Below are 12,398 nucleotides of genomic sequence, written 5' to 3'. Positions count from 1 at the left end.
CTTTCCCCCATGAGCATATTGTGAAAAATGGCTGTTTTCACTGAAAAACCTCCTGTTACAAGTTCAAACTGCTATGAAACTATGAAAAATGCTTCAATACTAATCAAACTTGGCACAAATGTTGACTGGACCATTGCCTTTGTAACAACATGCTCATTCTTAAATTTCCTGTTACCATGGCAACGAGGGGACATCTCAAAATTGCCCAAAATCACTATTTTGCTTCAATTTTTTACATCAAAATTTATTTCAAAGTGCTGCAACTTCTCAAGGGATTGAGATAGAGTCAAAGGCTTTTCAGCGTTGGTTACACGTTACCTTATGATCGACCTGGGGTCATTTTTAGCCTCTCACAAGTCCAACATTTTCTTGGCGATGAGGGGAACTCTGCCCCCTTTCAAACCCCCCACATCCCCCTTCTGTCAACGCCCTGATGTAACATTTGGATGGGGGACGGCGCGGAAAAAGTGCTCACTGTTTTTAGCAACATTTCTCAAACGAAAACATGTGTTTGGGGCCCAAATAGGACATTTTTTCACTATTTCAGGCCTAAAAAAGGGGGGTGGGTCGAAAGTGCATTGTTTCGCGTATATATGAGGTAAAGGGTCAACATGCATGAATATTGTATTTAAACAGAATAAAATGTTCCAGAACAAAATGTTATTTGCTATTTTGAGTAGGGTTTTATCCATTTAGCAATGATTTTGTGCCTGCGTCATTCGCTTTTAAGGCAATTTTCTACCATGTTTATTTCATACATGCATTTTGGAAGCATTCTTTTTTAAAATTCAAATAATTTTGCAGCAGATATATAGCTTTATACATTTTTAACACAGAACACAAAGGCTGGTTTTGACACTGCTTTGCTACTAAAGTGTGCAATATTAATAGGACTGAAACTCCTTTTTGAACCTTCTTTTATAAAATTTCCTGACTCCTCGGTGCTTGATATGAAAACAATGAAATTTTGTTTAGTTTTGTTCCCATAAAATAGTAATTCCTTCTTTAGTATCTCCTTCTGAAAAATGACCTAAAATTTAAAACTAAATCACTTGTACGTAAACATAATAAAATGTTCCTGAACAAAATATTATGTCACTATTTAAGAAGGTTTGGCGATTATTTCATGCAGTCCTCACTGATTTAGGTGAAAGTATTGAGAAAAGAGTCAATGACTTTGGTGAATCTCTGTTTTGAGTCTTGTCCATTTTAGTTAATCTGAATTATAAAACCTGTGTCTGCTGCACAGGAAGTAATTTTGTCTTCAAAAATTGCAGAAATCTGAGTTTGAACTGTTCCCATTACCTGAAATAATGTGTTTTGTATCAGTTTTATTTTAGAAAAATAGAAAAAGATTTTATAAAAATAGTATAAGATATGATAATATGAAAGGTATTGAAAGGGCTTTTAATGTTACAAAAAAATAACTTACAGTTAAAACAAATCTACTTAATATAATTTAGTATAGGAATTTATTTCTTTGATCAAGGTTTAAGTCTGATATACTTTATGTTTGTACAGTCAATACTTCTATTGTGAGTTTTATTTAGGAAAAAAACCTGTTTAAATAGAAAGCAATTAATTTTGTATTTGTATTAAGTTATACCTTATAGATTTTTTTTTATAATTGTGTTCAATACATTCTGAAGACATGCTTTTATTATTAGATTGATCCAAAAGTGCCACTTTAAAGGAGCTGTAAAATCATATTTTTCGTGTGTTACTAATTTAAATTTAAAAATTCTATTATCAACAGAAGCTGAATGTCAAAAACAAAATTGAAAATGTTAAAAGTCCTATGAAAATGTCATTTTTTCTTTGCTTTGGTTTTGAGTTTCACTGGCTGTGAAGATCTAACACAACTTCCCAGCTTTGTTGATGGAGGAAGACCTTAGGTGCCCCTTTGCGCATTACAGGAACTTCGGTAGTTCCATTTGACCTTCTATAAGCAAGCTGTATTATAGTTATTTCCGCAATTGACGAAATCAGAACTCCAAGAGGGATAAGACATCACTGTGATAAAAACCAAATGATTTGAAGTCACCTGTGAAATTTACTGATTTTACATTATGTGTTTTTATTCTATTTTTGTATTAAAATACTTTAAATATCAAGTGTTTGACGTAATACCATCATAACTGAATTAGCTTATAGAACAGTGTTAAAACAGTGTTGCAATGAATGATTTATATCAGAAAATGACATGTCATTCTGTTAAGATTGCTGATTTTTATCATGAGCTTAAAGATTAACAAAATGTTGTGATGGATTTTTTTACTTAATCAATTTTTTTACTTATCAATAAAGGGAAGTGCACCTGTGCACTTCAGTTTAATGATAAAGATTGGAGTTCTTTTATGTCTATTTTCTTTTCTTTTTGTGTCCATCAGTCTTTGATGTGTTCAATAAAATATTCTTAAGTAGATTTGTTACAATACTTAAATCCTTTTAGCCTCTTTTGCTGAAAAATGGGTTACAAAGAATTTGCTTTGAGCACGGAAAAATGCTTATTTAGTGGTGTATCATCTTTTGTTAATTTGATAAACCCCGTTCTTCAGTTCTCAATAAGTATTTTACCTATTAGGCTTGTGTTTCCATTAGTTTTAACCATGCCGGAAATTTCATCTGGCATGGGTGGTGCCAGATGAGTCGCGTGCTGTACAATGGCGTAATGTTACCATTATGGATGAAGTTGTAATTTCATACCCTGTTGTAAGAAAATAGTTAATGATTTAATGACATAAATTTCTATATAAAATTGTTTTATTAAGATAAAGAGTTTAAAATATAATGGAATATGGTAGAATATGCAAGAAAAAATATCTGACATATGTTTGCGGTTCAGATCAGAATATCTATCCCTTGGGAAGCCTCGTTATTGCCCACGGGCGGGTTCCCTCAGGACGAATATTCTGATCTGAACCGCAATATTAATACTAACTAATCGAACAGCTGTCTTGCCCCACACCACTATGGGTTTGTATCTGCTGTAGCAGACGTTAAATTCTTTCATACAAGGAATATATCCAGCTAGCTTAGGGAAGGTCAATTGTCATTGTAAATTAATAACTCTAAATGCATTGCCTTTTCTTTTGAAATGCCATTTGCAGTGTTTAATTGATCCCCTGTGAAAATTTTTGCTCTGATTTGCTTAAGTTATTTATTAAGATATTCGGTACCATATTGCTAATTGAAACAGTCAATCAACAATTGTTTGCGATTTAACAGTTTTGTCCTGTCATCTGTTATAGTCAAAGATTTAATTTTTCAACCAAATATTGACCAAACACCTAATAATTAAGTTGTGTCATGAAAAAACACAAGTTTTGAATTTTGTCGCATCATGAAAAAAGCAAGAAACGCACAATCAAGGAAACACCTCCATCTGGTGCTTCTCTGTTACAGAGTCACCTTGACTTTATGAAATATGGATGGTGAGAAGTTACACTTTGTCAGTATTTGGCATTGCTTATAAGCTATTTTACTTGTATATATTTTCAGGTACTGCTACAATTGTTGATCATCGTGACAGGAAATTACAATTTTTTCAACCTGCTCACAATAGCACTGAGTATTGCTCTATTAGATGATGATTTTCTCGGCTATCGCAATAAAAGTAAGTAAATAAGAATATAATCAAGATGTTAGTAATTGGACAAAATTGAAAACTGCACACCTTCTGATGAGCAAACAAAGTTTTAAAAAGTCAGAATTTGATTAAACATGTCAACAAATATAAAATTTAAAGGAATTATGGCAAAATGTAAAGTTATTTTTATTCACCTGTTCACTCACTGTTAACCCTTGGATGGGCAAAATGTCATTTTAATAAAGTCTTATCAAAGGTTTTGTATAATGTATAATTATGATAATTATTTTGTAACATTTTGTTTCAGAGTCAACATCATCTTCAAGTATAATCAACAAGTTAATGAGTGTAGTTGTGTTTGGTTACCTAGGTTACCAGACTGTTAAACAGTTTGGACTGAATCTGAAAGATGATTATACTATAGGTTCTAAAATTGGTGAGTCTACTTGCTGGTAAAATTATTCTTTTCTATGAGATTTACTTTTTAACATAGATCTAAATTTATATACATGTATAAGTACTTCAAAGCAGTTTAGGAACAACTAATTTAAATGATCAACTTTCATTCCCTCATGGAACAACCTAAGTAACTCACTCATAGAATAATTTAAGTACTAGCCTCATTGAACAACTTAATAACACTGGAACAATTTAAGTAATACCCTCATGGGACAACTGAATAAAAGCTGCATGCCTCCAGATGAGCTAAAATATTTCAGGAAATAAAAACTTGCGTAAAAAGCACTGAGATTTTAAGAAAAGTAAAAAGATACAAGATAAAAATAATAACTTCTATGTTATAAGCGATTTATGACCAATTCTGCAGTATTTTCCCCCATATTTCTACTGCGTTACTAACGCAGTAAGGGTTATTTTTGCGTATTTTGACCTCTGGTATTTACATTGATTGTTTATGCTGTTTACAATGTAAAAATTATTTTCTTCGTTCACTTCACAATATTTTACTTTTTTTTCAAAATTTTCATGAAAATAAACATGAATCTGGAGATGTGCTGCTTTAACACACTCATGAAACAATTTAAGTACGATCCTCATGGAACATTTTAAGTAACACTAGAACAACTTTAGTAACACCCTCATGGAATAGCTTAAGTAGTATATTTGAACACATTGAATATCCCTCTAAAATGGTACAATATAGGGCATTGAAAGAACATTTCTATGAAATATAAAACAGTCCAACATCAAAAGTACTATACTTAAACATTTAAACATCTAAAAAAAAATATCTAAAAAATATTTATGGATCATCATAAAATATCTGAAAAACATTTATACATTAAACTGGATTTATTGAACATCTAATGAAAAATACCGAAAACATTTATGGAATATCAAAATTATTAAAAACATTTATGGAATGTCTACTCTAAAGAATTAAATACTTTAAAACATTTATGGAACTTTTAAAGAACTTACCATAGAGCAGTAATGGAACATCAGAAGAAAATTCTATAAAGCTTTTATGAATATCTTAAGCAGTACTGGTAGACATAATGTTGCTGAATTTAGTGAACTTTTTTTCCAGCTTTCTCTCAGAAGGACTTTGACCGGTTCCTGTCAGTGGTAGTGCCTTGGACTATTTGGTTTGGTGCTTTTTCATTTGCTTTTGAGGTGCTGGTGGCTCTAATAAGGTAAACTACATGTATAACATCTTGATATAACATGTGTAATTATCATAGTGGATATAGTAAATCCTGGTAGTGGTGGTGACTTGACATCATCATCAGTATAGAGTACCAGTACTGGTGTCATATGACATGAAGAAACATGGTCGTGACCCGAGTATGGCTCGACACCTTAACCTCTAGGCAGCCACTCCCCTTATATATTATTATTATATCATTAAGAAAAGCATAAACATGAATACATGTTAAAATCCTGTATATATAAAAAAGATATATTAATAGAATATAGTTTTTGTCAATGTCTACAGATATTGATTGATTTAAAATATTGCAAAATCACAAACTATGTAAAAACATGTAGAAATTAAAATACATGCAGTGTGTATTTTGTCACTGTTGGATGAGAATAGCACAGATTAAAAGAAAGTTGCAGGGCATCTAAAAGTTAGTCTGGAAAGCCTTTAAGATATTGAACAATTGAAAAGTATGACAGGTATTTAGACCAAAATTTGCAGTAGTAATTCTGACCAAAATTAGTAGATTTATGTCAAATATTTCAGGTTGTTTATTATGATTATACATTACAGATGCTATACAGAGGTAAAGGGCAGTTTTTGGAAAAACTGGGCTGCTACTCAGGTTTTAATATACACTGTGATTGGAGCCACTATGTTTGCCATCTCCTTAGTAAGTTGCTTGGTTAGATAATATTTTGTTCCTTACACACTTTGTGCCTTTTAAATTTTAATATCAAATGTATTACTTGAAGGAATATTTTTGCTATTATCTGACTGTGTACCTTTCCTGTAATGAAAGTAAGGATCTCACCATATTGTTACAGTATTATATAACTGTCATTCATTATACCCCCAAAAACGAAGTTTGGGGGGGTATATAGGAGTCACCCGGTGGTCGGTCGGTCGGTCGGGCGGTCGGTCGGTCGGTCCAGACGTCCATTGCATTTTCCTTGTCCGGAGCATAACTTGAAAACTAATAGTTGGAATTCAATATAACTACATACAATGGTCAAGCACATTGAGAGGAAGTGCAGTGCACAAGAACCATAACTCTATCTCGACTAATTACAGAGTTATTGTCCTTTGTTACTTTTCCTTGTCCGGGGCATAACTTGAAAACTACTGGTTGGAATTCAAAACAACTTCATACAATTGTCAAACACAATAAGGGGAAGTGCAGTGCACAAGAACCATAACTCTATCTAAAGTAATTACAGAGTTATTGCCCTTTGTTGCTTTTCCATTGCCTTCTTTTTTTTGTCCGTTGCATTTTCCTTGTCCGGAGCATAACTTGAAGACTAATGGTTGGAATTCAATATAACTACATACAATGGTCAAGCACATTGAGAGGAAGTGCAGTGCGTAAGAAACATAACTCTATCTTGACTAATTACAGAGTTATTGCCCTTTGTTACTTTTCCTTGTCCGTGGCACAACTTGAAAACTACTGGTTGGAATTCAAAACAACTTCATACAATTGACAAACACAATAAGGGGAAGTGCAGTGCACAAGAACCATAACTCTATCTAAAGTAATTACAGAGTTATTGCCCTTTGTTGCTTTTCCATTGCCTTCTTTTTTTTGTCCGGACCATAACTTGAAGACTAATGGTTGGAATTCAATATAACTACATACAATGGTCAAGCACATTGAGAGGAAGTGCAGTGCAAAAGAACCATAACTCTATCTAAAGTAATTACAGAGTTATTGCCCTTTATTACTTTTCCATTGCTTTCTTTTGTCCGAACCATAACTTGAAGACTAATTGTTGCAATTCATTATAACTTCATACAATGGTCAAGCACATTGAGAGGAAGTGCAGTGCATAAGAACCATAACTCCATCTTGACTTATTACAGAGTTATTGCCCTTTGTTACTTTTCCATTGCTTTCTTTTGTCCGGACCATAACTTGAAGACTTATTGTTGGAATTCATTATAACTTCATACAATGGTCAAGCACATTGAGAGAAAGTGCAGTGCATAAGAACCATAACTCCATCTTGACTAATTACAGAGTTACTGCCCTTTGTTACTTTTCCTTGTCCAGAGCAGGACTTGAAAACTACTGGTTGGAATTCAAAACAACTTCATACAATGGTCAAGCACAATAAGGGGAAGTGCAGTGCACAAGAACCATAACTCCATCTTGACTAATTACAGAGTTATTGCCCTTTGTTACTTTTCCTTGTCCAGAGCATAATTTGAAAACTACTGTTTGGAATTCAGTACAACTTCATACAGTTGTCAAGGACATTAAAAGGAAGTGCAGTGCACAAGAGCCATAACTCCATTTTGACAAAATACAGAGTTACTGCCCTTTGATATTTTTCCTTGTCCGGAGCATAACTTAAAACATACTGGTTGGAATTCAAAACAACTTCATACAATGGTCAAGCACAATAAGAGGAAGTGCAGTGCACAAGAACTATAACTTTATCTTCAGTATTTATAGAGTTATTGCCCTTTGTTCTTTTTCTTTGTCTTTCTGGACTTATTACAGAGTAATTCAATTAAACTTCATCAATGACCAACCGCATTGAAAGGAAATGCAACATACATGAACCACAATTATCTTTAATTGCCCACAACCATAACTCTATGTTTCAATTCTATTACAAGGTATTCTGTTACTAGTAACATCCTCATTTCCAAAGCAGACTTGTGGGGGTATTAATCACATTTAGTGATAGTTCTAGTTTTATTAAGTCCTGATTATTTATTTATTTATACACCTAGACTTCAGTCAGTCTGTTAGAAATTTAATATTCTCTCCACTCTTCATCCTTTGAACCCAGGAGAGGAAATTGAAACTACTTTGCAGAAATGTAAACCATAATGAGACAATTTCATGAGGGAAATTTTGGGTTTCCTTGTCACAGTCATTATGTATGGATTGCACAAATTTGGGTCCACTGATATATGTACCTTCTAAACCGAAGAAAAAAAACAAACTAGTCAGTAGAAATGTAATTAATAATGAAACTGTGCAGAAATTGGGCTGAGATAATTGGCCTGTAAACATTTGTCAGATTTATAATGCTTTTTTGCATGTTTCACTTAGAAATATTATGTTATTAACTTGCTTAAAAACATATTATTATTTATGAAATGCACATGTACTCCTGTATTATTGAAAAATAATGATAATCAAAACAGAAGAAATTATAATAACTAAGGGAAATAACTGTAGACATCAAACTAGGCTATAGTGGATGTATGGTTTGTTAATGTTACAGGTACCATATTCCAGCCTTCACAGGGATGCAGAGAAAATAGTGCCACCACAGGCAAAGACTCTCCACTCTAGAGTGAACAACTTCCATCTTACCAGCTCATATGGATTGTTCAGACGGTTTGTACAAGATCTACTTATAGTGTGTTCAGTGCATGTATTTAGTAGATTCTAAACGAAAACATATGTTTCACTTCATTCACATAGGAATATCAAAATATAATCAAATATATAATCTAATTCTAATGTTTCATACATAAATATTTTACACAAACAAATTGTATGTGATTTTCTGTACCATTTTGCCTTAACATAAAAGCACACACAAAAACAAGTTAGTAAAGTTTCATTACCTTAATTTGTAAGAAATTGACAGAAAAGAAATCTAAAATATTGTCCTTGATTTTTGTGCAATTCTTGGCCTTTTAAAAACTTCATTTTTGGGTCATTTTGAACAGACCCTGTGAATGTTTTGAAATTAAGCACACAAGTTGTTGGATCTGACCTGGTCCACATATCTTGAAAACAACTCACTGTTGTTCTTTAAAAAAAATCATAATGTTGCATAGAAATGTCGAGACCATATGATGTATAGAATGATGAAATTAAAATTATGAGAGAAAAAAAAGAGTGGCTAAATGACTGGCCTTATTTCTTTGTTGATATAGAATGACAGGTGTGGGAGGCCGACCTGAAGTTGTTATAGAGGGAAGTAACTCTCGAGACTCTGGATGGAGGGAGTACGAATTCTTCTATAAACCTGGAGATCTTGGCAGACGACCTCCAGTTGTTGGTATGTAAATGTGTTGAGTTTGGTAAAAGAGTTAATCAGAGATTTAGAGTGGATCTGATTGAACTTTATATATTGAAATAAATATTGATACAATATTTACATATAGAACAGCTGAACATAATCTTACTACCAATTTGATGAATTGTAAAAGTTGCGCATAATTTTTAAAATCAAAATCTGATTGGTTGGTTGATTGCCAAGATTAGTTTCTTAACCAATGAATATGATCCATTTAATGAATTTACTTGATTGACGATTTTGTAATTTTGGGATCAGCATTCTTAAAGTAATGGTTATTCTCTGATGTTAAACTCAAAATAAAAGTTGAAACTGTTTCTACTACATGGAGAAAACTGAATTTGAATTTTATTATGAAACATATGATGGGTCTGAAAGTGTTAAGAACTGGGTTTTTCATTTCAGTTTTGTAGTTGTTGGATTGGTAAATGAAAAGAAGCAATACATATACTGTTCATTTATTAAGATATTAATTGGGATTGTAATTTTTGATCTTTTTGATTGTTTTATTTTGATGTTTTGGTTTAATCCTTGTAACATTGCAAACTACAATGCCTGACACAGCAACAGGATCAAAAATATTAAACCAACAAAACATGCCAGACTTTTGTAACTAGTCTTGCAATAAATAAGCATGATTGATATTCTATTCCAGCTCCTCACCAGCCTAGGCTGGACTGGCAGATGTGGTTTGCAGCTCTTGGAAGTTATCAACATAACACCTGGTTCTTGAATCTTGCCTATCGTCTGCTGACAAACGAGAGGGACGTCCTAGAGTTGATCCAGTACAATCCATTCCCAGATAAACCACCAAAATATCTCCGAGCACAACTCTATAAATATCACTTTTCGAAAGATGGAGGTGTCAAACTGTAAGTTTGTTTTGACCATAACTTTACTTGTCTTATACTTAAACATCTTGGTAGAAGTGACAGTAACTGTATTACATATTTAGAGACAGATAGGGTTATAATAATTATGCTGCCCTAGTAGCTTACATGCCAGCTAATTTTTTTGGCAGAATGTTAATGTAACAAGTAACAATCTTAGCCTGATAAACTATCTTTCTGTAATAGTATTGTTATGTCCGTTATATATAATTGATTAGTCTCTACTTTGAATGATATTGAGAAGTTGGTAGTGATGTTTGTCAAAAAAGTTTTTTTTATGCTCCCTAAAATTATAGGTCCTTTGTTTAACACTTTCTTTTTCTCATAATACTTTTATTCATAAACTGATATTTTATTTGTTGTGTTTGGAACCTTTCATGGTGTACTCAAAAGTGGGGCTTCAAGTTGACAGGGTTGTTGTGGTGTTGGTAGTTTTCACTCCAGATCATGGCAGTAAGCCACATTACATTTACCAGAGCACAGTTCAGCTACCACATTGTTCCTGGGCATGCTGTCAGCCAGTTTACCAGTACTAGTTTCTTCACTTTCCCAAGAAACTGATTACTTATGTACATGCAAGAATAGAGGTACAGTGCAAATGACTGTAGAAAGGATTTCATGATCAATCACATCAAAAGTGACCTGCGCCGTACGGGAATCGAACCTGGGTCACCAGATTCACAGTCCAACAGGATCAAATTCATTGAGGCTAGAAATAGATTTTCCAACTCTTTCTCACAAAAATGCTTATTTTTTATGCATAGAAAACATAGCAATACCAGGATTATTCATCAATCATTATTGGTAGTTTTGTTTATCAGATACTCTTATAAGATGCGTGTTTTCTCATTATCATTATACAGGAATGGAGGTAAATGGTGGACAAGAGAGCTGACAGGAGAATATTTACCTGTTGTAACCAAAGATGAGCCTACTTTAGTCAACTTTCTCCAACAACAAGGACTCCTTGATGCAAAGGTTAGATTTATAAAAAAAACATTCTTGCAATTTTTATATGCCCGAAAGGGCATATTATGTTATACCCCCTGGAGTCTGTCCGTCCGTCCGTTAGCAATTTTGTTTCCCGAGCATAACTTAAGTTCCAATTGGCCCACAATGTTCAAAATTCATAGGATGATTGTCCATATTGGGTGGAAGATCCCTATTGATTTTGGGGTCAAAAGGTTAAAGGTCAAGGTCACTATTACCTTAAAACTGAAAACAGTTTCCGGAGCATTACTTAAGTTCCATTCGACCCACAATGTTCAAACTTCATAGGATGATTGTCCATATAAGGTAGAAGACCCCTATTGATTTTGGGGTCATAAGGTCAAAGGTCAAGGTCACTATTACCTTAATACTGAAAACAGTTTCCGGGGCATAATTTAAGTTCCATTTGGCCCACAATGTTCAAACTTCATAGGAAGATTGTCCATATTGGTTTGAAAACCTTTATTGCTTTTGGGGTCAAAAGTCAAGGTCACTATATCCTTAAAACTGAAAACAGTTTCTGGAGCATAACTTGAGTTCCATTTGGCCCACAATATTCAAACTTCATAGGATGATTGTCCATATTGAGCAAAAGACCCCTATTGATTTTGGGGTCACTAGGTCAAAGGTCAAGGTCACAATTACCTTAAAACTAAAAACAGTATCCGGAGCATAACGTAAGTGCCATATGGCATATAATGCTCCGCCTAGAGGTGCTCTTGTTTTGTTTCTAGGAGTAACACTAACCTTAATATATCTTATAAATATGTGAGTATGTAAGTTTTAACCTTGACTTTTTGAAGAATAAGGAGATCTATTGGTTGAAATCAAGTATCAAATCTTCAAAGTTACTGAAGGAAATGGGTTGAAACTTCACATGTTTACAGACATGTTTGAGAGCACAATGGGTCACTGTCCAAGGCCTATTACTTTAGCATGGATTTTGACAGAATTATGGCTCTTTTAAACTTAGAAAATTTACATTATCAATGCTCTTCAAGTCTTGTTTTTCTATCAAGCACAGAAAATAGTTGAGCACTCTGTACTACTTACAGCTCTTGTTCTGTAAATTCTTTTTACGGGATCATAGAAATGATTTTTGCAGGATAAATGAATAAGCAAGAAAAAAAGAATGTTTGCTATAGCAATTCTATTAAAACATAACACTAGGAGTAGGTCAATATGATATGTCATGCTCCCTATGTCACAGGGCATTC

General features: G+C 33.3%; 1 protein-coding gene across 1 annotated transcript in view; it reads left to right on the top strand.

Annotated features, from left to right (window-relative positions):
- Positions 1–12,398, top strand: part of LOC132760336 (lipase maturation factor 2-like) — a 46,472-nt gene that overhangs the window by 28,360 nt on the left and 5,714 nt on the right. The window contains exons 8-15 of the mRNA XM_060752301.1: positions 3,502–3,616; positions 3,897–4,025; positions 5,139–5,244; positions 5,826–5,925; positions 8,495–8,610; positions 9,159–9,283; positions 9,957–10,173; positions 11,055–11,169. Coding sequence (XP_060608284.1) covers positions 3,502–3,616; positions 3,897–4,025; positions 5,139–5,244; positions 5,826–5,925; positions 8,495–8,610; positions 9,159–9,283; positions 9,957–10,173; positions 11,055–11,169 — 1,023 coding nt within the window. The remainder of the gene's footprint in view (positions 1–3,501; positions 3,617–3,896; positions 4,026–5,138; positions 5,245–5,825; positions 5,926–8,494; positions 8,611–9,158; positions 9,284–9,956; positions 10,174–11,054; positions 11,170–12,398) is intronic.

Source organism: Ruditapes philippinarum, unplaced genomic scaffold (genome assembly GCF_026571515.1).
Source record: "Ruditapes philippinarum isolate M1 unplaced genomic scaffold, ASM2657151v2 ctg32_1_1_1_1, whole genome shotgun sequence".
NCBI classification, from domain to species: domain Eukaryota; kingdom Metazoa; phylum Mollusca; class Bivalvia; order Venerida; family Veneridae; genus Ruditapes; species Ruditapes philippinarum.
This window is presented reverse-complemented; position numbering and strand designations above follow the sequence as displayed.